The following is a 26,380-nucleotide window of genomic DNA, read 5'->3' as shown; positions in this document are numbered from 1 at the left end:
CTCACAGATGGCAAGATTGCTCAATGGAACTATTAATAAGAATGCTCCATTTTCAAAGAAGAAAAGCTCAACAACTTTCCCCAATGCTTAGGAGTCTATCCACTGGTAGTTTCCCCCTTTTCTGCCTCCAACCATGAGTAATTCATGTTCAGGTCAATGCTAGAGTTTAAAGCAAGTGTCTAATGAATCTCCCTTTCTTTCAAGGCCTGAATTAATCCCACTCCCCCCTCCTCTGAGAACATGTGTGTGGATTTCATTTTATATTGTGTGTGAAGTTGTTAAAAGGGGGCAGCTTCTTAAGTTGTTCACCTTTTATTACAATTCACCTTTTAGTGCAATTAAACTTGAGAATGAAAGGAACACACGTGCATGTACAATGCATATCAGAATGGATCTTTTCTCTTAGTCTAGCTACATTAACTAAATCTTACCACACACATTTTTTGGGGAAGGAGGAGTTTGGGGGTTAAGATTTTTTTTTTACAATTAGCTTATTATTTACAACCTGAAAGCTCTGCCTCGTAAACTGCCATTATGTTATAATCTCCCTCATGTTCAGTATTTTACTTGGGGACAAGCTATTCACACCATGGGGCAGTAGTAACCATAGTTTCCACCATTAGAAGCCTGCTGGAAAGGCTTTTTACATAAATACTGCATGTGCGCTCACACAAAATAAAAATTAGATGACTTGGACTCTTCATGAAATCATTAACCCGTTCAAATTCCCAGGATATTGGGAGGACACTACTGAGGCTGATTTTCCTCCTCTTCATGGCCAGATGGAGAGCCTACTATCTTTCCATGTGATGTTTGAAAAGAAGAAAAAAAAAACCCTCTCATTAAAGGGCACATGGATGGAAAAAAAGAATTATTTAGAATTCTTATGGGTAGGTCAAGAATGTTCTTATCTCTCCTACAATAAAGGCAATCAGCTTTGGACTGCCCTCACAGAGTGAAACCTGCCTTTCAGAAATGTCCCAGGAGAAGGGAAGTGCCCATTGTACTGAGAGGGTTGGGTGCCTGAAGGAAACACTAATAAGGCTTAGGAAAATCTTCCTTCTTATTTCCCAGAATCTGGTCAAAGTGAAGTTAACACAAAAGAGAGTACCTATGCAGAAGAAAGGAGGACAGGCCAGACTACTCTCCCTGGCAAGGATCTGCCTCCTGGGCTACACATGCCTTTGACTTTAGTAAAAGCCACTCCCTCAGCCTTAAGTCTAAGCTGTTGAATGTGCCTACTATTGGGGATGAACAGAACCTTCTGGTTTGGTTAAATATAGGAATTTTCTTTTATCTGGATTGATTGAGGTTAACCACACTCACATTGGTAAGTTGAAAGGGGGTTTGGAAGAGCATCTGGTCCAACCATTTCATGTTACAGCAGTGGAAACTGAGGCCCAGTGGCGTGTGTGAATCTGCGGGCCGAGGTTCTTACTCTTGCCCCATCTTTCAGGGTTATGGGTTTTCCTGGCCCTCGCCCAGCTCTGTACTCCTGTAGCAGGGTCCTTTCCCCGTGGGTGTGCCTACCTGAACCTCTGGGCTTGGTGGTGAAGCGGGCCAGGGTAGCGCCGGTTGGGGGACTGGTAGAGCTGGGACAGCAGGGCCTGGCTGGACTTCTGGCTGGGGTTGTTGGCAAACTTCACAGTAATCGGTTCCGTAGCACCGCTGGGCTTCTGGCCATTCAGCCCTTTGATGGCTTCTTCTGCCTCGATTCTCTTATCAAATCGGATGAATCCCACCCCTCTGGACACTCCTGAGGAAAGAGAAAGGGCCTTCGTAAAGAGTGAACAAACCAAACTGGTAAACACCCCTGGGAAGAGATGGGCTGGGCCCCAGAGAGATTCTGTGGGGAGTCAGCCCACTGAGGGGGCCAGGGCTGAGCCTGGCTCCCTGTATCTCTCTCATCCATCAAAACCCATCTGCCTGTGTTTCTGCCATCATGGCTCTGGACAGGTGACTCCCACCCACAGAACACAGGCACCTCTCACATTCATTCCAGCCTCTACCACCGGCCTGCTCAGTCCCTGTCTCCCTCTAGTTGCTGTAGCCCATCACCCACTGTCCAGTTTCTAGTCCTATAATGTGCCCCCCACACCTAGCGACTACATAATTTGTTTGCCAAGCAGACTCTGACTACTAAAAGGGCACCTTTTAGAAATACTCTTTATCCATTTTTCATAACTTTTCAATTTTTTACCTTGTGTATGGTTCCTGTTCCTCATGGTCCCACATTCCACACACAGAGTAACAAAGCCCAAACACCAAACACCCCTTCCGTGGCTCCATGTTGCACACAGATGAAGTCAGACTTCTTAGCCTGGCTTTCAGTGCCCCTGATGAGGTGGCTCCAAGTTCCCTGTTGAGCCTCAGGCCAGCCATACTTGAACTGCCACATATTCCTTGAACAGGCTGTGTTCTTCCTCAGCTCCATGCCTTACGATATATCCTCTCCACCTATTCTATAGGATACATCCTACCCATCTAGAATTCTCTAATCCCTCCTTTGTGCCAGATAACTGCAAGTCATCCTCCCAAACCCTGCTCAAACGTCACCTCCTTGATGCAGCCCTCACACCAATCCCCTGCCAGGCACAGTACACCTCCTCCTGAGCTCCCGGGGGACACAGGAGAGCCTCTTGCAGGCACGCAACACACTGGAGTCCTGCAAGGGCAGGACTATGTCTCCTTCATCCCTGGGCCCCAGTGTCCCTCTGAACAGTGTCTGGGGGCAGAGCTGGCTTCAGCAAGGGTTTGTCACACGAGCTGGATGATAAACAGACACTAAACTCTCTGGGGGGTGGGGTGGTGTTTTAAATTGGATCTAATGTGGAATAGGTGAAAACATGTTATCATTAAAAACGCAACCCAGGGTAGCTTACATTTCTTACTGAGAGGTGGTGGTTGCCTTTCTTTATGATGGACAAAGTACCACAGTCCCGGGCCCTGGCTTCATGTCCCTGCACTGCTACTAACTAACTACCTGGGCAGAAGTCAGATCCCTCACTTTGGACCACTCTTTTCTCATGTGGGGAATGAGGCAGCGTGAGATTCCCTCTAGCTCTCTAACGCTATCATTGGAACCGGAGCTCTAAGATGGGTTCTTTCCACATACAAAAGTAATGTTACTTGGTTGAGGGTTGAAAGAGACTTTGAAGGTCATTCAGTCCCACTCACAACCTGATGCCCAAATCCTCTCTGCAGCCCTGCCAAGCAGGTTAGCTGCTGCTGGAACTGTTCCCATGATGGAGATCTACCTCCTAAGGCGGCCCATTTTAAATGTGGGCATTTGATTGATCAGAGTCTTTCTCCTAAGTCAAAACCCTGTCTACGCATGACCCATATCTTTTACCCTAAGCAACCATTATCTCTCTGCTCCTTTGGGTCACAGGGCACTGGCTGTGGCATTGAGACACAAGGAAAGAAATGACAAAGAAACACTTAACCTGTGACTTGATCAACCAGGATTCGAGAGGTGATGATACGGCCATACTGCGAGAAAAGCTGCTCCAGTTCCTTCTGGGTCATGGTTTTGGGAAGGCCGCTAACGTAGAGGTTAGCATCCCTGATTGAGGCAGAGCTTGGACGGGCATATGAGACCTAGGAAAAGGCAAGAGGAGCTAAATCCATTATAGCAACACCCTCCAAGTAGAGGCTGAGTCAACAACTGAGATGGCAGTCCCTCGTCTATCATTCTAACTCATGGTGTCAGTTTAAATAACTCAGTAGTTCAGAGTCTTAGCTCCTCTTGTACTAGTAGTGAGAATCAGGAGAACAGCAATAGAGGAACAAAAGGAGAGTTGACTATAACTTAAAACAAATGCACAGATAAGGGTCTCTAAGTGCAGAACAAAATAGCTACTGTATGGCAGCTGTTAAATGCAGAACTACCCACGCATGGAGTTCTGAAGATTTACCTCCTGGATGTGGGTGTATAGATGATTTACTGTATCCAACACATAATAATCTTTGAATAAACCAAAAAAAAAAAAAACCTTCAAGAAATTCTGCTCTGCAGATTTCTCTCCTTGCCACCGCCCCCCCCACCCCCCCAGCCCTTCGTTTTCAACACATTAAAGTGATCAGGTTCTCTGCAAGATTTTTTATGTCCCCTCCTTTGTGTTGTTCCAATCTGCTCCCACAAGGTCTGCTCTCGCTGAATGACAAAGTGCTGGTGAAACGGGGCTTTGTGAACATCTGCTTGTGAAACCAGATCTGTGACCTTGTCATAACATCTGCAAGAACCAGTTGCCGTCTAACTTGGAGCAGGAGCAGATAAAACCACAATCAACAAAATGAGGGCAGGGGGTGGAAAGGAGAGCAGGAGAGGGCAGGGGGAGAAAGAAGCGAGCCTCACGAATGGTTATAATAAGTTCGACTTTGTAAATTTGTCCTCCCAGATCTCTCAACTGCTTTTTTTCCCCCAAAAAGCTAACACAGAAGTGTAAACAGATCTGAAATTCCATCTGCAAGAAGCCAAATCTGTAGCAGTACACATAAGCAAAGCAAACCCCAGCAGTCATTAATTTTAGACTTTCATTTACTTATTTATTTATTTTTTAAGAAAACAACATCAGACATTTGAAATATAATTTACAGCTAGTCTAACAAAAGCACTTTCCTGCTAAAGCTATTTCTGGGCAGTTATGGCTCAGAATAGATGATGAAAACAGTCATTTCAGAGCACATCTGACAATGTTGGACAGGAAGGGACCTATATGGCTTAGCATTTTTCAGTTGGGAGTTTTATTTAATCCATATAACCAATTTACAAGTCCTGCTAAGACTACAGGGGTGTGTGCATGTGTTCTGCACACACACACACACACAAACGTGTGTACATATGAAAGCGTACGTGTTAAACTAGACCCTTGGCATTAAGAACTAAACCTTGAGCAGTGAAGCTGACCTTGAGAATGGGTCTGGTGGTGGATCTAGCAAAGGGGAGTGAATGCTGAGCAGACACCTCACCCTTGGCACTCTTTCCGTCTCAAGGACTGAGATGCCGAGTCCCTTTATGGATTCCACACTGAAAAATGTGGACTCAACAGATAAAATGATGTGAATGACATATCTGGCTCACTGGTCTCCTCCTGCAGATGGAGTGAGTCGGCCTATCTGCAGTATCTACCTCTTCCAGGAGCTCAGGGGTGGCCTCTGTAAGCTCCTTCCCAGCACAGGGCTGACATGCAAAGGGACTTTTACGTGGCTGGTAGCTGGGGAGTGGGGGCTGAGTTTCATGTGACTGCGTGCACAGAGCATCACTCCACACAAGGCTCTCCTACCCCATCCTTTCAGGAACAAAGTCTTTCAGGTTATAACCCAGCAGAACTGTTTTTCAGGCATGAGAAGGGAGCAGTAGGGGGAAGGAAATAAGAACGTTGTAGTGATATGTTCATGGTAATGAGAGTTACCCCTATCTCACCAGTGCCAATTATTAGACAAATTAATTATCTGAATGACATTTGCGCTGCCCTAATACATACCCTCCTACTTCTATGTCCTTGCTTGTGGGGAAAATTTTTCCACTTACTTTCTCAGGCCCTGATCCTATTCTTTTTTAAGGCCCAGCTCCAATGCCATCTTCTCTAGGCAGCTTTCCCTGATCCTACCTCCTCCTAGTAGGGCTCTCAGTGAACTGCACCCATGGTACTTGCTTAACCTGTTCGGACCTTGAGTCACCATCTTTCTATCTAGTCTCCTGATCATCTAATTTGCTGATCTCCTTGTGGTCATGGTGTGTGTGTGTGTGTGTATGTGTGTGTCTTGTTCATTTTTGTGGCTCTAGCTCCGAGCACAGAGCCTGATACCTGCAGGATGTTCAACACCTACGGAAAGAATAAATGAACACACCCACAGAATATAATGAATGATGTGGGCCTTAATGACTCTTTGGGGCTAACTGCAACTTGGATTCCTCCACTTAGGGGGATCAACAAGAGTTAATCATAGAATCATAGACTCATGCATTCAGAATCATAGCTGGGTTTCCCTATTAAGCTAAGAGCTAAGGGACAGTTTTCCTATTCCCCAGTATCTGAGATTGGAAGGACTGAGAGAAGACTGTTCTATGACTAGACATCACCCAGAGGCCTTCTCTAAGCAAACATTTCCCGAGGATCTACTATCAACCAGGCGCAGTGCTGTGTGCTGGGGATGCATAATAAGCAAGAAAAAAGAGTGGTCTCTTGCCCTAAAGGATTTCCAAGTCCAATGGGGACAAGAGACAACACACAGGAGGCACCAAATAAACATGAGTCAAATACAAGAAATACTCTTATTGGCCAATTATCACAATGCCCCAAGATGTGTTCTCTTTTAGGGCTATATCACTGGGACTGGAACACTGAGAAGGGGAGACTAATATTCCTTTTAATTAAGGGTTAAAAGGGCCAGGAAGAAGACAGAGCTGAGATGAGATTGGTGGTGAGACAGGTGTAGGTTGGGGTCAGGTAATGGTGGCCTAGTGATAGCTCTCCAAGGACAAATAAGATGATGAAGGTCAAGAGCTTAGTGCGATGCCTCTTTGATACCCAATAAATGCGCAATGGAGAGTAATGACCTTGACAGCCAATGGTCTGGCAGCCAGAGCTGGGGGAGGGGGTGGGCTGGAGACAGACCTGCTAGGAAAAGGAGCTGGCACTGGAGAGTCAATGACAGAACAAAACCATTTCCCCAAACCTCATCCAGGGAGAATTACTGCCACAGATCACAGTCACAGAGCAATAACAAGTCCCAAAGGTGAACAGCAGCACTTTGAACATTCACCAAACCTAACTCCCGCTTACTTTTTCTCCTTGACTTGGAGTCTTAAGTCACTTAGTCCCCTGCCCTGTCCAGGAAATCTGTAGAAGTGGGTGTGGGCAAAAATGACAGAAAAGGGATCTTTCTAAATTTATTATCCAAATGCTCATCCTGGTATTTGCACACCTCAAGTGTCCTCATTCATTTATGAAATTCCAAGTGACTACAGGTGTCACGCACGTCATTGTGCTGAAACATTTCTCAAAAATGGTGCACTGCTAGCACCGGCAGACAGCCAGCCAGTCTTTGCTGGTTTGTTCACTCCACTAAACTAGTGGCCTGGAGCCCAGGGCTTCCAATGCTGAAGGCAGAGCCCTAGAGAATCCCAGGCCTCAGACCATCAGGATCCTGTTCAATTCATTCATCCCGTATTTCTGAAGACAAGACTGGCATTTCCAGGCCGGCACTGATCTTGCTCTGGAGCTCAGAAAGAGCTGGGAGTGGGGAAGCTACTCCTCTCTCTCTAGGTAAGTATGGTCCAGAGGCAGGTGACTTTACAAATGATCTTGGTAAAAGATAGGTAGTCTCAGGATGCCTGGGTGGCTCAGTGGGTTAAGCCTCTGCCTTCAGCTCGTCATGATCTCAGGGTCCTGGGATATAGCACCGCATTGGGCTCTCTGCTCAGCAGGGAGCCTGCTCCCCCCCAACCCCCGCCCTCTGCCTGCCTCTCTGCCTACTTGTGATCTCTATCCAATAAATAAATCTTAAAAAATATATATTATATATATAAAAAAAGATATGTAGTCTCTCCAAACTCTCCATATCCGCAGGCTTACCCTAACCTCGACCCTCTGCAAGAGTGACAGTACAGTGTGGAGTTTATGAGCCCTGACTGTGGGCTGGCTCTGGCACTCATTAGCTGTGACCTTGGGCAAGTAATTTGATCTTAATAAATCTCAGTTTCTTTACTCGTATAAAGGGGGATGATTTTCTTTCGGTAAGTTATTGTAAAGAATTGAGATAATAGATTTAATGTGTATAGAATTTAGCAGCTATTTAGTACATATTATTATGTGGTATGTACTATGGGCTTTCATGGGGCAGTGTGGGACTCTAGCCCCCATTGGGACACACCTTACAATTTTACCACACAAGCAAACATCTGGGATACCACCAGTGAGCAGCTATAGAGGCACCACAGTCCTCTTCCATCAGCCTGGTGGAGTTTGGGTCATCCTTTACTACTTCACTGCCATGAATTTCTTCGAGCACATTCCTACAGATTCCACTGTACTTCCCAGTTTCCACGAAGTACTTTCCATTTTCCAAAGTGACTTCATAAGGCTGCTGTCGGTGATTCTCACCAAGGTGGCACTGGCATTCGTCACTAACGGGGCAGCAGAAACAGGGCTGGGGATGCTCCTCCCCCACACCCCAGCTCACAGCCAGGGATCGGCCTGGGCAGGGTGGGAGGAACAGCACAGCCTAGGGAAAAGCGTTTCCCAAGTCCTCTGGCAACCCTTCACCTCCTGTCTTACCTGCCACAGTACAGAAAAGGGAGAGGGCTTGGAAAGCACGGTAAAGGCTTGGTTTGGGGTGCTGGGAGGCTGGTAAGATAAGAAAAGGCATCCTTCTTTGCCTTGGGAAGGTGTTTCATTAGTCAAATACTGGCACTAGAAGACAAGAGTTCATTCATTCCTCCCCTTCCAGGACACTTCCTGGGGGCAGGTCCCCTGCTGGGTACCTCTGCTTCAACCATGGTCCAGTGAGGAAGGGAGCAATTAAATGAGTACAGTACAGAGGGCTGTTCCTGGCAAGGAACACTCCAGTGTTCCAAGCTAACTCCCAGTGTTAGCTTCCACGTGCAGGGAGCCCTTGGAGTAGTACTCTAGGCCTCTCTGTGCCCCGTGACCACCTCCTCTCTAGGGGAAGACATTTGGCCAGGCTTTGGTAAGGGCGATGGGCACAGGAGCCTCAGCTGCTGCCTGCCTCCTCCCTTCTGGCAGCCACTTTCTGTTTCAAGCTCTGTACTATGTGAGTAGGTTCTGCTCCCATATGGGGAGGACTGTGGTGTCCATAGCACCTGTGACAGGGGCTGTCAATCTGTCAAAGTGTGGGATTCTGTGTCAGGAAGCCCATTGTGTTCAGGAAATCCATCTTGGGTGTAATCCGTAATAAAGGTGACCTTAGGATTTAATACGCTCTTCTCTTTTGTCTTACCTCTCAACTGGTTTATAGCTAGGATGTAGAAGACAAGGCCATCACTTGTTAGACCCCTTCGAATTATAAGAAGGATCTCATTGACTGGATGTTTTCATGGGCTAGGCATTCTATTCACAAAACTGCTAATCTCTACAACCGTGGCTCATGGTAAGCAGAAATATAGGTGACAGGTGTCATTGGTGATCCCAGCAGAAAGCACTCTCCTTGAAATCCACTTTACAGAAACTCGGTGCCAAAAGTGGCCTCAAAATTTCTAGGTGAGATCCTAGGCAGCTAGCCACCTGCCTTCTATGTTACACAGGAAGCTTACTGCTTCATGAGGTGTCTTGCCCCATCACTGGCCATCCCTGATTATGGGTAAGCTCATCCGTCTACTGAATTCAAATGTGTCTCTTCTACAGCTTCCATCCTTCTCCAATTTCTATTTTAGCTGCACACACTAGGGGCACCCTTCTGTCTGAATCACCCTTTATCCCGTGGGTTTCTCTCACTGATAGGTGCTAGTTAGAGCATCAGGCAACTGTATTTTGAGACAGGCCACTCCAAGAAAGTTCTTGGTTATGTTACTTTAACTGACACTGAGCATCTATTCTGGAATTCTGAAAAGAGACAAAGGTCAAGAGCGAGGGCTGTGGGGCTAGAAAGATAGGAATTTAAATCCTGAATGCTTACTAGCGGTGTAATCTTGGGGAAAGTAACTTAACTTTTCCGATATGTATCACCTGAGTAACATAGTTTAGAAGATTTCTAACAGAGCACTTGGAGCATTAAACAAGCTAATGCAAATATGTTATACACAAGCAATGAATCATGGACCACTACATCAAAACTAATGATATATTGTATGGTGACTAACATAACATAATAAGAAAATTATAAAAACACAAAATAAACAAGCTAAAGCATATAACATTTCTAGGCACTATGGGGAGCCTGGGTGGCTCAGTCAGTTAAGCACTTGATATTTAATTTCAGGGTCATGATATCAAGCCCCGTGTCCAGGCTCTGTGCTCAGCAGGGAGTCTGCTTGAGGTTCTCTCTCTCCCCCTCTCTCTGCCCCTCAACCCCCTCTCTCTGTCTCTGTCTCTCAAATAAATAAACAAATCTTAAAAAAAAAAAAACGGTTTCTAGGCATTATGCCTGGCACACAGATAGTGCTCAATAAATAGCAGCTTTGCTGTAACTGCTATGGTCTTACATGAGATTCTGGGAGTATAGAGATGAATACAACAGTCCTTGACATGTAGAACTATGAGTCTAGCAGAGGAGACAGACACAGAGACCTATCATTTCAGAAGATCAGGCTGCAGATTTTCCCCAATGTGTTGTAACACCTTCCTCTCCGACTGAGCACAAACTCCCCAGAGCATATGAATCCCAGAGGGGATAGTCATTCCAAAGAGCCCAGAAGAATGGCAGCAGAGAACAGACTCTGGCGCTGCCAGGGCCTTCGAGGAGCAAACCCTTGCAGGTACCTCTGATCCCACCTCCAGGAGCAGGGAGAGAAGAAAGAAACCAGCTGCTTCCTAGAAACGACAGCTTTGATTATGAGGATCAGCTTACCCCTGTGCCTATGGCTGCTGCCCTGCCCACAGGCAGAACAGGTGTCTGCTTATGTGGCCCCATTCCTCATACTTTCCTCCACCTGTCACCTGATACGCGATATTCTTTTACCAGGGGCAAGACCCGACGGTAATATTTCTAATGAGCCCCGATGGTACCACTTCTTCCTGCTCAAAACCTTCAGTGGTTCTCTAGCACCTTGTGATAATGATCGAATGCTTCATTTTTTGCATTCAAGGCCCTCCGAGATCTGGACTTCTCACCACCTGCTAATGCTCCGTGCACTCTGCACCACAGTTCAAATTAAAAAGGTCAGTCTTCTGAATATGCACTTCACGTCTCTACTTCTGTCTTTGTTTTTGCTATTTGCTCACCATCATATCAAAGTGAACCCCTGCCCATCCATACAGACCCTGTCTGAATACCGCCTCCTCCAAGAGGACTGCTGTCTCCTTGAACTCTATAGATGGTATACATTTCCATGGCCGCAGCTATCACAATACCTCCATCATGGAGTTTAAGAGTATCCAAGAGTATTAGGAGGGTATCTGGCATACAGTAGGCTGGAAAAACACTTCTTTTAAAAAAATGGTGTAGTGATCTGTTCATATGCCTACAGCTTTAACGAAGTCCATCAAATTACCAAGCGGTCTTACTTAGTAGAAGGATCTTGCCGTCTGTCTAGTGGCCCCCAGAAAGTAGAGATGTGTTAAAGGTTTCATGGGCTGATTGGTGGAAGAGCTGGTCTCAGAGATGAAGACACTCAGTCTTCTCACTAAACTGCACCTCCTGACTCTTGCTCTCTGTTAGACTGATAAGGTGACTGAAGCCACCTGGGAGGTGCGTTATACTTCCCACTATACAAGCCTCTATATATGGTGCCTGAGGCTTAACAAGACTCAAAGCTCTTTCCTTACATTTTTAAAAAGCATCTTTGAAGCATGTACATCTCTAAAACATGCAGATAGGAAACAGACTTCCCCTCTCATGTAACTTTCACCCAGGGATAACCCTATTCACTTTTGCCCTATTCACTTGGGCGACCGACTATAAACTTTAAACTATGAGGACCCAGAAGTGAGACATTATTTGTTCCATTTTCTAGATGACATACTCTGGCTCAGTGAGATGAAGTACTTGTCCAAGGTCACACAGCCGAACTAAGACAAAGCTGGATATTACTCCAAGATCTGGGATCTTTCCACTATGTCAGGCTAATGTGGACAGTGAAATAAAAGCTGTGTGCTTGGCACAAATGGCTACTTTCCCTGGAAAGTTACCAAGCTGACAAGATCACGCTATAATATTTTATTAGTTAGATTGTTAGAGCTGGAAGACACCATTTTGCAGATGAGGAAATGCATCCAGGGAAGTAAAAGTAAGTCACCCAAGGTCATCCTGGTGGTTTTTGACAGAACTAGGACTTGACTGATTCTTCATCGTAACTCAGTGCTCTTTCAAATGGACAACAAAGGGGAAGGGAAGTGGGATTGGCTCTATGATCTTTGACAGGCCAGCTGATTTGCCCTGGGGCTTCATGATAGTCACGGAGAAGAGATTCTTTATTCCCCACAGCCACTGATGTTTCAGGCCAGCGCTGTGCAGTAGAACTTTCTGGGATCACGAAAATGTTCTAGATCTGAGGTGTTTGATGGTGGCCACTAGCTACATGTGGCTACTGAACACTTCCAATATACCCAGCATGACTGAGGAACAGAACTTTTCATTTTACTTAATTTTAATTAATTTAAATTCAAATTTAAAAAGTCATATGTAGCTGGTGGCTGCTTTACTGGACAGAAGAGTCTGAAGCCCGGAAATCACACAAAAATACAGAATCTCAGAGCTCAAGGGTCAGACCCCAGTGTGGTATAGGAATCTCTCCTACATCATCCCCAATTACTCCATCTGAATGTCTCTGACAGTCAGAGACTCACTACCACCCAAGGCAAATGTTCTATCCTGAGAGCTGCACGGGCTCTCTTTCCGGATTCTTGAAATACAGGATTGCACTTCAGAGTCCCTGCAGACTTCTTTTCCCGTAAGAACAGAGAAGCAACCACGGTGGATGAACCTGGGAGTGCAGCATCATCTTGGCCATCTTCCCCGTTTGCCTCTGCACAACCCTTAGAGTGTCTCTTTAAAACGTAAAGCTGAGAATGGGGCACAGACACGAAGGACAGTTGACCAGAGTGGATTCCTGGAATCTGGAATCCACAATTCTCCTAACACAGCCAAGGTGAGCTGGCTTTTCTAAGGCAGCTCACACCCCCCGATGGTTTCTTTCACACTTGTAGACAACTCAAGCCCCCAAGCCCCATTCCACACACTTCTGAAAACCTACGTGTCCTCTCAACCCACACCTGATTTGCTTTTGTAATCCAGACCCAGGACACAGTGGATGACCTTTAAGATACTGGAATTATAACAACCTCACTGGGCAGAGAGAACAGGGATGCGCTAGGTCAATCCTTCAAACTCCTACACCGGTATCTGAAATTATTCACCCAGATGAAGTTAGCAGGGCGCTGAGAAGCAGAGCAGGCAAACAAGCTCTCACAGGAGAGAATGAGCAGCCCGGTACAATGGGGGGTAAACGGGTGTCCAGTTTCCACTGCGGTGGATGTGTGCCCTCTCTTGGCTCCTTGGGGATTCAGTGATCCAGTCTCCCTTGCTGACCTTGGCAGGGCAGTGCTCCCACACTGTTCTGACTATAGTTGTCATGGGGGAGGAGAGAAAAGTGCCTTTTTATTATTAATAAGACTGAGGGAGGCAGTCTATCATTTCTGGGTGGGGTGTTACCCGTCAGCAAAAAATGATCTGCTAACTCTCCAGGAAGCATTAAGAGCAGTGATAGGAGAAATAATTGCTTATGCCGAGTGCAAAGAAAAGATGCTTCAGCGGAACAAAGGCCTTTAGCAAGGCAGGTGGATGGCGGGGTGAGGGAGGGGCAGTGCCCTGATGACCCTTGGTAAGATGAAGAGGCGGGAGGTCTAGACTGGACCCTGCAAAACTCCAGTGTGGAGAGATCCCCTGGAGGCACCGTAAGCACTTATTAGAAGAATAAAGCGAGGATGGAGAAATGGCTAAGAGGCATTATGGCACAGAGATGCCAGAATACAGAAACTCAGTTTGTTCTCCTTCCCAGAGAAGGAAGTTTTTTCCTTCCGAAAAAGCCCTCACTCACACCTTCCCCTTCTCCAGTCCTGCTCCCTCTGGAGCTGGGCTGTGGCCTTGTGATCAAGCCCCCTTCCTACTCTCACGGCGCCTCTCCTGACTGCCTGCCAACCCTCCTGGGTTCACGCTGCATGGCAGAGGCAGCCTTTTGTCCCCTCATCCCTGCTCCAGTCCTGAACTCACCCACACCCCCAGTCTGCACAAGAGTTGTGATCTGGGAATGCTTTCTTTAAAGTCACATTTTTATAAATTGAAGAATAGTTTAATGCAATTATTAGAAAAAGACATGACACAAAATGATTTTTAAACCTGTAATGCAATGACAAAAGGAAGGACATAGATAAAAACATTGTTTACAGGATTGAGTTGGGAATGGCTGATACTGCCTTCATTATATGATAATGCATTCTTCAAATTATTTATAAATAAGCATGCCTTGCTTTTAAAATGAGTAAAAATTTCCTAAAAATCTCATGAAAACCAGTGTCTAAGGATGACAACAAACACCTTCAGCCTGCAAACCGCTGGTTTCATCTGTCAAACACCCCAAGTGACACACCACTGCCAGAAGAGCCTTCTTGGAACTTTACTTTGTCCAGGTCCTTCTCCTGCTCAAACCTCACACAGCTTCCTTCTTCCCACCCCTCCACCCCAAACCAGTGGGAGCCCCTGCATCCCTAAGACTGCTCTATCCCATTGCATTAGAGTTGGTCCATTGCATGTCTGTTACCCCCACAAGACAGGAGCCCCCATGGAGGCAGAGCAGTGAACACTTCTTTATTCCTGCTCCTCAAACTTAAGTTAAAATCCAAACTGGTATCCCATTACTCTGAAAGGTTTATTGGGAGTGATTCCAAACCCTCATATCCACTTCAGATCACTTTTTACTCAGTGTAACTTGAATATCAATCCAAACTTTTTGTAAAGATATCCCTTTTGAAGGTATTACAGACCATCTAATTTTCTGTTACTAATTAATGCAGCAAAGAGCTGGACCACTACCGCTGGATTCAATGGAATACTTCCCATCAAGAGGCTGAAATTACAGTGTGAATTCAGAAGCTGCTGTTTTAGAATGCATGGAGAGAGGAGAGAGCCCAGGACTGGGACATCTGGTGTGCGGTTAAGGAGAACCGAGAATCATTTCCCAGAACCCACAGCCATTTCACCCAACGGTTCCCAGAGTCTAAAGTGATCTCTATTAGAGTGAAGTGAGGAAAGAAGCTGAACAATTAGCACTCTCAGAGCCCTAAACAGGGCAAATCATCTCCACTGGGTCCAGAGTTGAAATTCTGAGAAAAGACCCAATTTCCCAAGTGGAGCTCCAGCCTGCTCTCGCAGACTAGACATGTAAGCCCATGGTCCATGCCCCATGCCTCTCTGACACACATGGATAGGAGAATCCCCAGGGCACTGCCACCCCTGGGTCATCCAAATCCCAGGACCTGGCACAGAGTCTGGAAAGCTGGGGCTCAAGAAGAAACGACCTGAAGTCAGGTCTATCCCCTATGGCCCTAACCACAGGTCTGTTTACTGAAGAACCTGGAGGGACCACACAATTTGTTTGCTTTTTCTATCTCCTTCCCATGCCAGGGTGTATAACCTGTGTGTGTGCAGAGCCAATACACACCCACACAATCTTACAGCACACATGTGCTGCTGAACAAACAGTGTGACCTTCCAACACTTATGGCCCGTTGCCAGAGTTATTTCTGAAGAATACTTGCTGACTCCAAATCTCACTTGCCAACTGTGTGATCTTGGGTAAGTCTCCTAACCTCTCTGGGCCTTCCTTTCCTCAACTGTATGAAGGAGTGAATAGAACCTTCTTATAGGGCTATCTTAAGAAGTAGAGTTAATGCATGTAAAGCATCCACCCCGAGAGATGTTTCAAGGATTAAATCCTATCAAGCATGTAAAAGGGCTCGAATTCTGTTGAACACAGAGTAAATATTCAATATAAGGTAGCATTAATATTATTCATTGTTAGTGTAATATAATAAGTAATCATTATTATTTCCTTCTTGGGGCAGAACGCTATAGGACCTTCAGATGCTAACTCAGCTCAGTTGCTGGTCACTTGTTTGCCTTTGGACAAATCATTTCATCTTTCAGCCTGGCCACTTTTCCCCACGAAACAAGATATAAACCAGAGAATAATCCCTCTGTAGTCACATGTCTGCAAACATGTACTAGATGTTCCTAGGAGATCACTGTAACACACGCTTCTGAAGAATGTACTCTTTTCTTCCAGATAGGCACATTATCTGGTCATCCATACTACTTGTTGGGGCTTAATGAACAAGTCACACTCTTTCTCTGTTTTGATGCTGTGTCTGTGCCAAGATTGTATTCTCCTTGAGGACAGAGGCCTGGTCTTGCCCTCTACGTGCCCTTGGCATTGGCACACAGTCACATTCCATCCCTCTTACTAAAGGAGCAATGAAAATTTGTTAACAGGGAACCATCATTTGTGGGCACCTTCCCCTAGCAACCCAGTAACGAGCCACCCACTTCCAATAGGCAAAACAGTGTTTGTGTTTTCAAAGTGGACTCCAGAGGCTACAAACTGTTTGTCCACGGGTCAACTACCAAATTTTGTTTGCCCCGACCACCTATGCTTTAAAATTTTTAAGTTGGTTTCCAGCTTTTAAAAATTGAAAGGTATGGCAAGAAAAAAATATCTAGATTTCAGCTTTTATTGAAAAATTGGAAGATCTGGCAATAATCCGGGCTTAAACAATCAGCAGTCGCTGAAGAGTAGCTGCCCTCTTTATTGCTCTCTACCTCACTACATTCTCTACCACTCCCTCAGGGCTTTCCAGATCTATCCCAAGCTGTTAATCATTGATTGTCAAAACTTAGGAATTAAAAAACAAACAAAAAAAAAAAACAAAAAAAAAAAACCCAAACCCTTAGGAATTAACTCTTGGTGTGTCTGCATCTCTGTTGTGCATTATATTTAATGCAGGGTGTTTTACACAAAGCAGTCCAGAAATGCATCACAAATGTGAGAAGGAGGGACACACTTAACCTCATCTTGCAAACATGTGCTAAATAGTTCGGGGAGATCTCTGTGAAGCATGCTTCCAGGAGGATACTTAGGTTTTCCAGATAGGCAATTTATCTATTCCTTCATGGGTGCCAGAGCAAAGACATAAATCTCGTGTCACTTATCAAAGCAAACTGAAGCAGAAGTAAACAGTGGCCTGAAAGGCAGAAAAGCAATTTAAAAAAATTAATAAATGATGAGACTATTAACAGTACATGAAAAGGGTTTGCTTTTTTCCCCTCCCCTTTAATATGATTTTTTACCTTAAACATTGTGTCCCTTTAGGAAAGGGAAGAAAAGTTAATAAAGGAACCTATCACTCAAACTTAATTTTGAGTATGGCAAATAAACTGCTTTAATGAAAGGGCTGAAATCCCTAGGTTTGCACATTAAATTTTCATTCGTAGTAGAGAATGGAAATTATTGATTCAGCCGTGGCATCATGCATTTTGAATCCTACAGTGCCTCGGAAGCCCACGTTACTGCTGGGTGCAAATGTGTTGGCAGCGTTTTGATGCAGGGTGAGCGCAGGGTAGGTGAGGGGGTGGGGCAGACTGTCTCTTCACAGAATGAAAATAATCAATGTTCCTCGTCTGTAAGATCCACCTAGACAAAGCACTGCTTCCAAAGGCACGATGGATCAGGATGCATTCTGAGATCGGAAAAGCCAGGTTCAGTCAGTCTTTCAGGAAGCCCAAACAGCTTCATGGGAGATTTTATATATGGCAGAATGGGTGGCTGATGATTTGATCCTAAACTTTTGGGAAGGTTTGGGTTTCAAGAAAACTGTAGAGGAATGAAAAGGACTTTCTCGGTTCAAGGTCAGGGTGTCCATCAAGGGAAGAGTAAGTGTCTGACATTCTAATGCTGAACGGGATAGCACAGAAAAATCAATCAAAACCACAAATACAGCCTCAACTCGGTGTGGCCTCAACAAACAGTCAGAGATGCGAGCCTCCCATCTTCACTTAAAGCATAAAAATAGGTATGTTTTTCCTTTGAAAGAAATTAATCCTCCTGCCTCTCAGAGGATTACCTCATAATTAAACAACTCTTAATTATTTCTCCATTAGATAACTCAAGGGATTGAGTTTAAGATGAGAAAGAGGCAGCCTGAGTCAGGCCCATTTTGGGGTCTGCGTGTACCACAGACCGTAAATATCAGGAAAGCAATCATCTTTAGAAATAAAATTAAACTCAACTGCTGAGGTAAAGCTGCTTAAAGGAAGGAAGGAGCAAGGGAAGACAGACAATCACGTAATATATCCCAAAAAAGAAGGTTTTTGTTTTGGCTTTGGTTTTGCTTTGATTGCCTCCTAGCTAAGATTATCTGATGCCAGTCGTCTCCTCTGTCAGTCTGGATGTTGGAGAAGTAGGTGTGTTGAACCAAAAGGTTCTGCTTTTGTGTTTTCATGCGCTGAGAGCTGGTGCCATCTATAGATCTCCATTCTGGGAGAGGTTTCTCTTTTGTCCTACTTTGCGTCAGACCTGCTGTCGTGAGGATAAGAGCGCCCAGGAGACACCTCCCTGTGGTTTAATAGGCTATGAAGGATGGGACTCATTAATGGGCTGGCAGCTGCCCCCAAGCAGGATGCTGCCTGGAGGTGGAGGAAGAAGGGGAAGGGAGGCTGAGGAGGAGGAGTCTCCATCCAGGAGATCACCACTGGCTGTGGGAGGGGGCCCTCAAAGCAAACAGCGCCACTTCCTGAAGGCTCCCCACGAGATGAAGTCTGAACCGAGTGTGACACACAGTCACAGAAACCTCTGTCTGGAGGAGCAGGCTCTGGGTAATTGCTTCTCTTTTTCGACTCAAAACAATCCCACCTGAGATATTATCTACAGCCCTGATTATTTTGGTTCGAATGTCACTTTTTCTGTCATTCTTTTACTATGTTCCTAACAATTTTATAGTACCCATCCTTATTACACTAGAGTTTATTTATAACTGATTTTGTCTTTTCTAGTCTCAGTTAGGAGATGAACGGTCCACCCTTTGGTAAAGTTGAACTGTTCAACCTGGCCCATAAGGCCCCTGCCCACCTCCCATCCAAACTTAGGCCATGCTAGTCTATATGCTGTTCCCCACTCATAATGTTTACATTCATTTTCACAGCTTCTCATGTGCTGTTCCCTGTGTCTGGAAGAGCTTTCAGGCCCCAGCTTCCTCCTATGGCTCAGTTCTGGCCATCTTTGCAGACTTGGGCTCACAGGCCTTCTTGGAGGGCCCTGACACCCCATCTGCCCTCTGTCCCCTCCCTCTACTCAGCCCGCTTCTCATTCTTTGGAATGATCTGCATCCCCCACTTAGTACAGTGGGTGATAGATGTCCTTTGCATGAATAAAGAACACCACTTCCAGCTCCCTCATAGCCTGGATTTATTAGATCAAAGGGATGAAATTTAACCAGTGCTGCTCAGTCAGGAGCCAGCAAATCACTTCTTACCTTTATGGTTTTGGTCTGGAGTCTGAGTCCATTTAAAGTGTTGATGGCTTTCTCTGCATCCTTTGGATCAATATAGTTAACGAATCCATACCCTAAACTCTGTCCTGTGGAAACATTTAAAAAAAAGAGAGAGAGAGAGAGAGAGAAAGAAAGAGAGAGAGAGAGAGAGAGCGAGCTCAGTATCTTTATAGCAGTAACAGCTCCCACTGCAGCAAGGAGTCAAAACTTTCCTCTAGTATATGGTTCGTTTTACAGCAGGGTTTACCCCAGGTGGCAAAGTTTCCAGTTCTTCCATCTCTCACTTTGGTCAGCCTATGAACTCACAGGAGCCGCCCAAGTTAGGAATGGGTGAGTGCCCCTGCCCATCCACATACATACATAAGGTGTCCGCTCAATCAGAAAGAAGTGAGAAGGTTGTGGAAAGAGAGCAGGTGTGGTTTGTTAGATTTGAACTGGAGTCATGGGGCTTTTCCTATCAGCTGTGGGACAGTGGAGAGAAGTCATTTAATGTCCCGTTTCTTCCCCTACATGTTTTCTCTGGAGATAATAGCACTTGCCACAGACAAGTTTAAAAGCATTAATGAGATCTTGTGCATAAAATGCCTACCAAATACGTTGCCTACAATATAGTAGCTGCTCAACGAAAGGCAGCTATGCTACGCTGAGTCCTGTAAAACTGGGGCGAGCTGAATGCAGTAGCTGTGTCTGCTGCCTCAGTCATGCCAGCCACGCCCACACTCGGAGGAATGTAGCAGGATCTGAGCAGCAAAGACAGAGACATTTATAGTGAAGGCATGACCAGAATTTAAAACAGTTGCTACAAATCATTGGTTGCCCTCATCATCTCCCCAGCCCAAGAACAATTAAAAAAAAAAAAAAAAAAGGGAGGGTTCTATTGGAAAGGACTGGGGAGCTCCTAACACAAAGGAGAGAGTGCAAACACATTCTGCAAAGACGGTTTAGCTCCTTTAGGTGGAGATGGCATCAACTTGTCTGCAAAGAGAGGTAGCAAGTGACAGGGCTCCCCCCTAAGTGAAATAAAAATAATGTGCTTGCGATCGTGCCACTGATTATAAATAGTCCATCAGCTCTGCCATGTGTCATCAGCCAGAAATATCATTAGGAAACTTTACATTTTCTGACATACCCTTTAAGAAACACAGAGCTTAGGGTGGCTGCAAAACCAGCTTGAACTTCCCAGGCAATGTTATTGATTTGTGGGCGGCAGCAGAGCCGAAGGGGAGGAAAATGACAGGACGTCACATGTCAGGGAAGACTGATTACATAAAGCTCTCTTTGGAGTACCCGGGCCAGGTCTGGGAGACAATACAGCAAAAAGCCTGCCATGTCCTGGTGACAGGAGCCCATTTCAGCAGCCAAAAAATCTTTCCAACAGCTTCTGTTTTGCTGGTAAATGTCTGTGTTTGTGTTGGTTGTAGGAGGGAACCTGGGAAAACAAGTTGGGTTCTGGATTAGAAAATGGGTGACTTTGTCATCCTTTATAGGACGCAAGCAAAGAGCATCACGAGGAATGGCTAAGTGCCCATTTTTGTCCCCCAAATGAGAATACTTTCCATTAGAATATTCCTTTGTGTTTTGGAATAACAGGGCTAGAACAGGAAAGACAGGAGCAAACTTTGCCAGATATACCATTTATAGGCAGAATTAGTAACTGAAGAAGGAGGAGAGAATGTTGAACACCCCCTCCAGCTGCCAGGCCCCTCTGTGCGCATGCGTGCGCGTGTGTGCAGGAGAGTAAAAGTGTGACAGAAAGAGAGAGAGAGAGAGGTGTGTGTGAATTACAAGACCCTGCCACATGTTCTGGGAAACTTCTGCAAATCCAAAAATATATGAGACATTAGTTTAAAAATACCATTCATCCTAAATTTGGCTCCACCTCATCAAGCCTAACTAAATTCACCTAATTAAATCCATTTTCATCATTCAAATTTATCAGTTCCATTTTCCTTGTAAATAAGAGAAGTCTTAAAAATTGAAATACTAAAATATTCTTATAATTATTCATTTTAAACAGTCATGCACCAAGTTGAGATGCTTTAAAGGGCATTTTTAAAGCAATAATCTCAACGATAAACCTTAGTTATGAGTTCTAGGAAACAAGTCAGACAGTCAATCTACCCAGCTAAATTGAATTTGTATGAAATTAAAATGAAATATGAAAAAACACAGACAAAACACTCACCACTTAACTGCAAACATTAAACCTAAACCCAAATAGTTCATGAGTCATCATACTGATGGAATGTATGTGGAAGAAATTATTATGCTTACCAGTGGTGCATGTTCCCCAATATACTATACCTTTTTTTCTAATTATTCATGTATTTATGGAAATCTAAAGTAAATATAGTGGCTATGATTTTACATTCTATATTTTATCTTTATTTTAGACGCTTCAGGTCCTAGGAAGGTTCTGAAGGTCAAGTGAAAGAAAGAACTCTTTTTTTTTTTCTTTAAGACTTATTTATTTATTTTACAGAGAGAGAGAGAGAGAGAGAGAGAGAGAGAGAGTGAGGGTAGGAGAGTGGCAGAGGGACAGAATCTTCAAGAAGACACCCTGTTGAGCGCAGAGTCCAGTGATGGGGAGAAGGGGGCTTGATCCCAAGACCCATGAGATCATGACCTGTGCTGAGATCAAGAGTCGGATGCTCAACCGACTGAGCCACCCAGGTACCCCAAAAGAGGACTCCTGCCCAGCAAGCTGTGTCATATCTACTCACCTGCCTGTATCAGTCCCAAACCATCACCTCAGGTTGAAGGCAATTAGCACAACTGTGCTATTATCACCTGCTCTAGGTTTAGAGAGAGACTGCACTTAACATCAGGAACGAGGGTGCTTTTGAGAAAAACTAAAAACCAGATGAACATCGTTTCATAAAGGAAGAAAGGGAAAGACTGGAGGTTCTCTTTGATATGATATAATGAGGTGCAAACTCTGAAACAGAACACTGCATTGAACAAGAGGGGAACAGAGATGGAAAGCATTGCCTGTGAACTGAAAGATATGAGATAAACTGCCACACAATGATACTACCTGTGGTTAGCCTAGTTCGAGAACAGCTTCCTCACGTGCTTCTTGCCAACATAGGAGGAGTCCAGCTAAGTCTAATAAAAAATACTTGATGGAACTAAGCAATCTCTTTTAAAACACTCTAGAGATGATTAAATCCCGAGGTAGAAAATATAAAACCCAAGCCTCATTTCTTTAAAAAATTATTAGTAGCGGGGGAGAGTGAAACGAAGAATTCCGTTTTAACTTGTCTGTATGGTGGGCATACATTGGTGATGAATTTTGGGTTTGCAGTTCTATATTTAAATGCACATAGAAAACTATAGATGAAACACATTCACAAAATATACCAACACTATTTCCATGGGGACCCAGAGAGCTACCATGCTGGAAAGGCCCCAGGAGACCCAGTCTGGAGCCTACAGCGAAGTGTGTGTGTATCTGCATCCCAGAAATAGATAAGGGACTCTTATTATTCCTTTTTCCCAAAATAACTACATCTTCCTTTATCAGAAGTAGCAAGATTTGACCATATAAGTATAGTGACAGGATTTTCAGAACAGAAAATCTTTTTGAATTTTATTTTTGTTCTCAACTTATGAATTTATTTTGATACCAAGTTGGTCAAATAAAACAATCAAACCATTGAGGTTATGGCTACTGAATCATCAATAAAAAATAAAATCAATAAAGAAAAGATGATATTATGAAATGAAAATTGCCTCCAAAATTTAGAAATTATCCTGAATACCTGGCTCCTTGATACTCAGGTGATCCACAGCCCTTACATGTGACCACTCCTTAATAGTCCTGTCCAGCAGGCACAGATGAGGGATCCCCAGTGATGACGCATGGGCAGGAAATGCATTCTTGGCAGTTTGGGATGGAAACTTAAAATTAGAATGTAGTTTCCGAGGGGAAACATTTATACATAATGGCTACATTTTAAGGCACTTCAGTGTATTTTGGATTAAAGAGGTTCATGTTTTTAACAAGCTTGTCTTAAATCTGAACATGAATATCTCTGTTTTGAAAAATTGCACAAATGCACACTCACACACACACGAACATAGGATGTGTCCTCCTACTCTGACATAGCAACATCTCCATTCTGCTGTAATAATTTGTATACCAACTTCTCCCCCCTGGAAACCAAACACTTCTCACAAGAACTAGCTTATAAAAGTTTGCTTCCTCGAACATAGTAGGTGGTCAACAAACAGATCAAAGAGTGGATATACCTGTCTGTACCAACCCTCCATTTCTGGAAGAATGCTTTATGCTTGGGGGAAAGGTGGGGGATCTGGGGAATTCTTTTTGCATTTGTGAGAAAGGGAGAGCATGACAAGCTGACACCAAGGATTGGAAAAGAAAACACAATGAATGTCTGGGTGGGCTCTCCGCCAGCACAGATCAGGTGCAGCCCACCCTCGGAGTTTCTAAAGTGCTTTGCCACCTGTTCTGTCACATCTGACTCCCACAACAACCCCGTGGGAGGGATAATCGTCATTTTATAGATATGGAAACTGAAGATTAGAGAAAATAGTGATATGCCCTCCATTAGAGAGCTGGATCTCAGTCTAGATCAGTGGTTGGCAAACTTTTTTTTTTTTTAACGTACCGGGTGAGACAGTAAGTAGTTTAGGATTGGCAGGTCCTCTGGTCTCTGTCATGACAACTTTGCCATTACATCATGAAAGCAGTCATAGACAATATGTGTTCCAATAAAACACATTCAGAAAAATAGGCACTGGGCTCAATTTGGCCTTTGAGCCAGAGTTTGCTGACCCCTGGTTTAGATCTTTTGAGTCCAAATCCAGTACCCTTTGCCATACTCACAGCTACCCCATTTGAACTAAAAATCACTGACAATGATACCAAAGCCCTGAAATACTTCTGAGGCTTTTTTGAATCATCTAAGAAAAACTCAACTATCTTCAATAATCTGCTCTAATAAACATTTTCATTGTATTCAAATTCTAGGAATCACCATCATAGCTGATTATAACCCATCATTTTCCCGGTCATTCTGGATAGATGTTGTTTTCCCTTTGCCTTTGCAGACCTGGAGGTTATGACAGGAGGACCCCAAATGTGACATCCTCATGGTTGATGGCAGCAACAGAGAAGCCATCCCTTTGCAGGGCTGGCTGGAAGGGACCTCAGCATTTCTGCACTGCCAACCTGCACACTTTGCTCTTTCTTTCTTCAAAAATCGTCATTCTCCAGAAAGCTAACTGCTACTCTCCTCATCTGCGAAGCCCCAAAGGGGGCAGCCAGATGGGTAGCTGCTGTTGATAAAAGCTTCTGAGTTGAGTAAGGAATTTTTGTGAATGTTAGAACCCCTAGCTCAGGCTGAAATTCTGTTCTCAAAGCACATGATAAAATCCCCAGTCACCTTAACATCACCTGCATAGCAGTAATCCGCATGCTGGGTTAACACCAGCCAACTCTAAATCCCAGGACTCCCTCCCTGCCAGTCCTGAGATGATTTTCCCTGTTGTTGGATGCCTCAAAATCTACCTGAACACACCCAAAGGGTCAGAGAGGCCCGCAGCTATTACTACACACACTGATATGTGGTGTGTGTGTGTGTGTGTGTGTGTGTGTGTGTAAACTATACTTGCCCTATAACGTTGGTTAAGTCATTTAAACTCTATCAGCCTCTTCTTTCATCTGAAAACCCTGGGTAATCCCTTATCCTCACAATCTTAGCATCGCTGTGAGGGCTAACAACGTTAACACACAGACCAACAGCAGCTACCATCTATTCAGGGTTCACCTTGTGCCAGGCACCGTGCTAAGTGGCCTAATAATGCTTCCTAATTTAATCCTGTGTGAAATGGGTGCCATGGGGCCCAACGTGCAGATAAGGAAAATGGGCTAAGACATGTGAAGTAATCAGCAAGTAGGGTCCGTGGCTAGGATTTGAATAAGCCCAGTTCTGTGTGACTTAGCTCTTGCTTTTTTCCCCACGGGGAAAAAAGGCATGTGAAAAGGCACGGCAGTGTCCAGGATCAGGTAAGCACTCGGGGATGAATACACCCTACGCTGGAGTCTCTTCCCGTTCTTAGCACTGACTGGGGATATTCTGAGATGCTGGAGCATTCACAGCTCTGTTCCCACCCATCCCACCTCTGCGGTGTTTACACAGTGCTGGGCAACCGGAGTCCTGGCTTTTCTTCTGCAAGTTCAGAGTTAGGGGAGACAAGTCAGAGTATTTTTCTTTCGGTAGTTCACACAAATGCCTCAAACTAAGTATGGTTTAAAGTCCTGGTACTCTAAGTGTGGTCCCTCTACCAGCATCGTTGGCAACATCTGGGGACTTGATACAGAACTGTAATGATGTAAGAAATGTAGTTTCAGCTTTTTGCTCTGTGGCCTTGGCTAACTCACTTAAATTAACCTCCCTACACCTTGGTTTCTGAGAAAGCTACACATCCTAATCCATTGTAACAGGGAAGGGAAACTCTGATAGGAAAGTTCTTAGAATTCCTTTGTATACACTATTTCTTTCCTTCCTCCAAATCAGCATTCCTACTTTGTCCCTTTCTGCTGTAGTCATCTCATTTGTAAAATGAACTTAATATTACTTTTTCATGGAGTTACTGGGAAGATTAAAAGTGATAATGCATGCAAAGTGCCTGGCATATAAAAGATGCTCAATAGATGTTGGTTCCTTATCTTTTTCCTCCCACACTCCCATTAAATACTGCCTTCTACTATTGTCTATGAGAATGCTATCCCCTCAGTGAAGACCCAAACTTCTTAAAGGTAGAGAATGTTTCTGGTGCTTTACTTTTATATTGGACCACATGATACGCAGCAGGCACACAAATTCCATATATAACAGGCACCTACAACATGCTGGGTACTATGAGTGGGCCCCCAAATGACCATGAAATTGTTCCTGACTTCAGGGGACTTAATATGTAGAATGCAAAGATGGATATAAGAATTAATTTTAGTTCAGCAAAAATAATAAATATATCAGAGATACTTCTTTTAAAATTATATACAGGGGCTCCTGGGTGGCTCAGTCAGTTAAGTGACTGCCTTTGGCTCAGGTCATGATCCCAGGGTCCTGGGATTGAGCCCCACATCAGGCTCCTTGCTCAGCAGGGGAGTCTGCTTCTCCCTCTCCCTC

General features: G+C 44.5%; 1 protein-coding gene across 7 annotated transcripts in view; it reads right to left on the bottom strand.

The window, feature by feature from the left end:
- The window catches only part of ELAVL4 (ELAV like RNA binding protein 4), a 143,064-nt gene that overhangs the window by 5,670 nt on the left and 111,014 nt on the right, over positions 1-26,380 (bottom strand). For all 7 annotated transcript variants that reach the window (XM_082686113.1, XM_082686111.1, XM_082686115.1 and 4 more), the window contains 3 exons: positions 19,203-19,306; positions 3,447-3,600; positions 1,531-1,756 (listed from right to left, as the gene is read on the bottom strand). In XM_082686113.1, the coding sequence (XP_082542239.1) occupies positions 1,531-1,756; positions 3,447-3,600; positions 19,203-19,306 (484 nt within the window). The remainder of the gene's footprint in view (positions 1-1,530; positions 1,757-3,446; positions 3,601-19,202; positions 19,307-26,380) is intronic.

This window comes from Mustela nivalis (genome assembly GCF_964662115.1).
Source record: "Mustela nivalis genome assembly, chromosome: 10".
Lineage (NCBI taxonomy): Eukaryota > Metazoa > Chordata > Mammalia > Carnivora > Mustelidae > Mustela > Mustela nivalis.
This window is presented reverse-complemented; position numbering and strand designations above follow the sequence as displayed.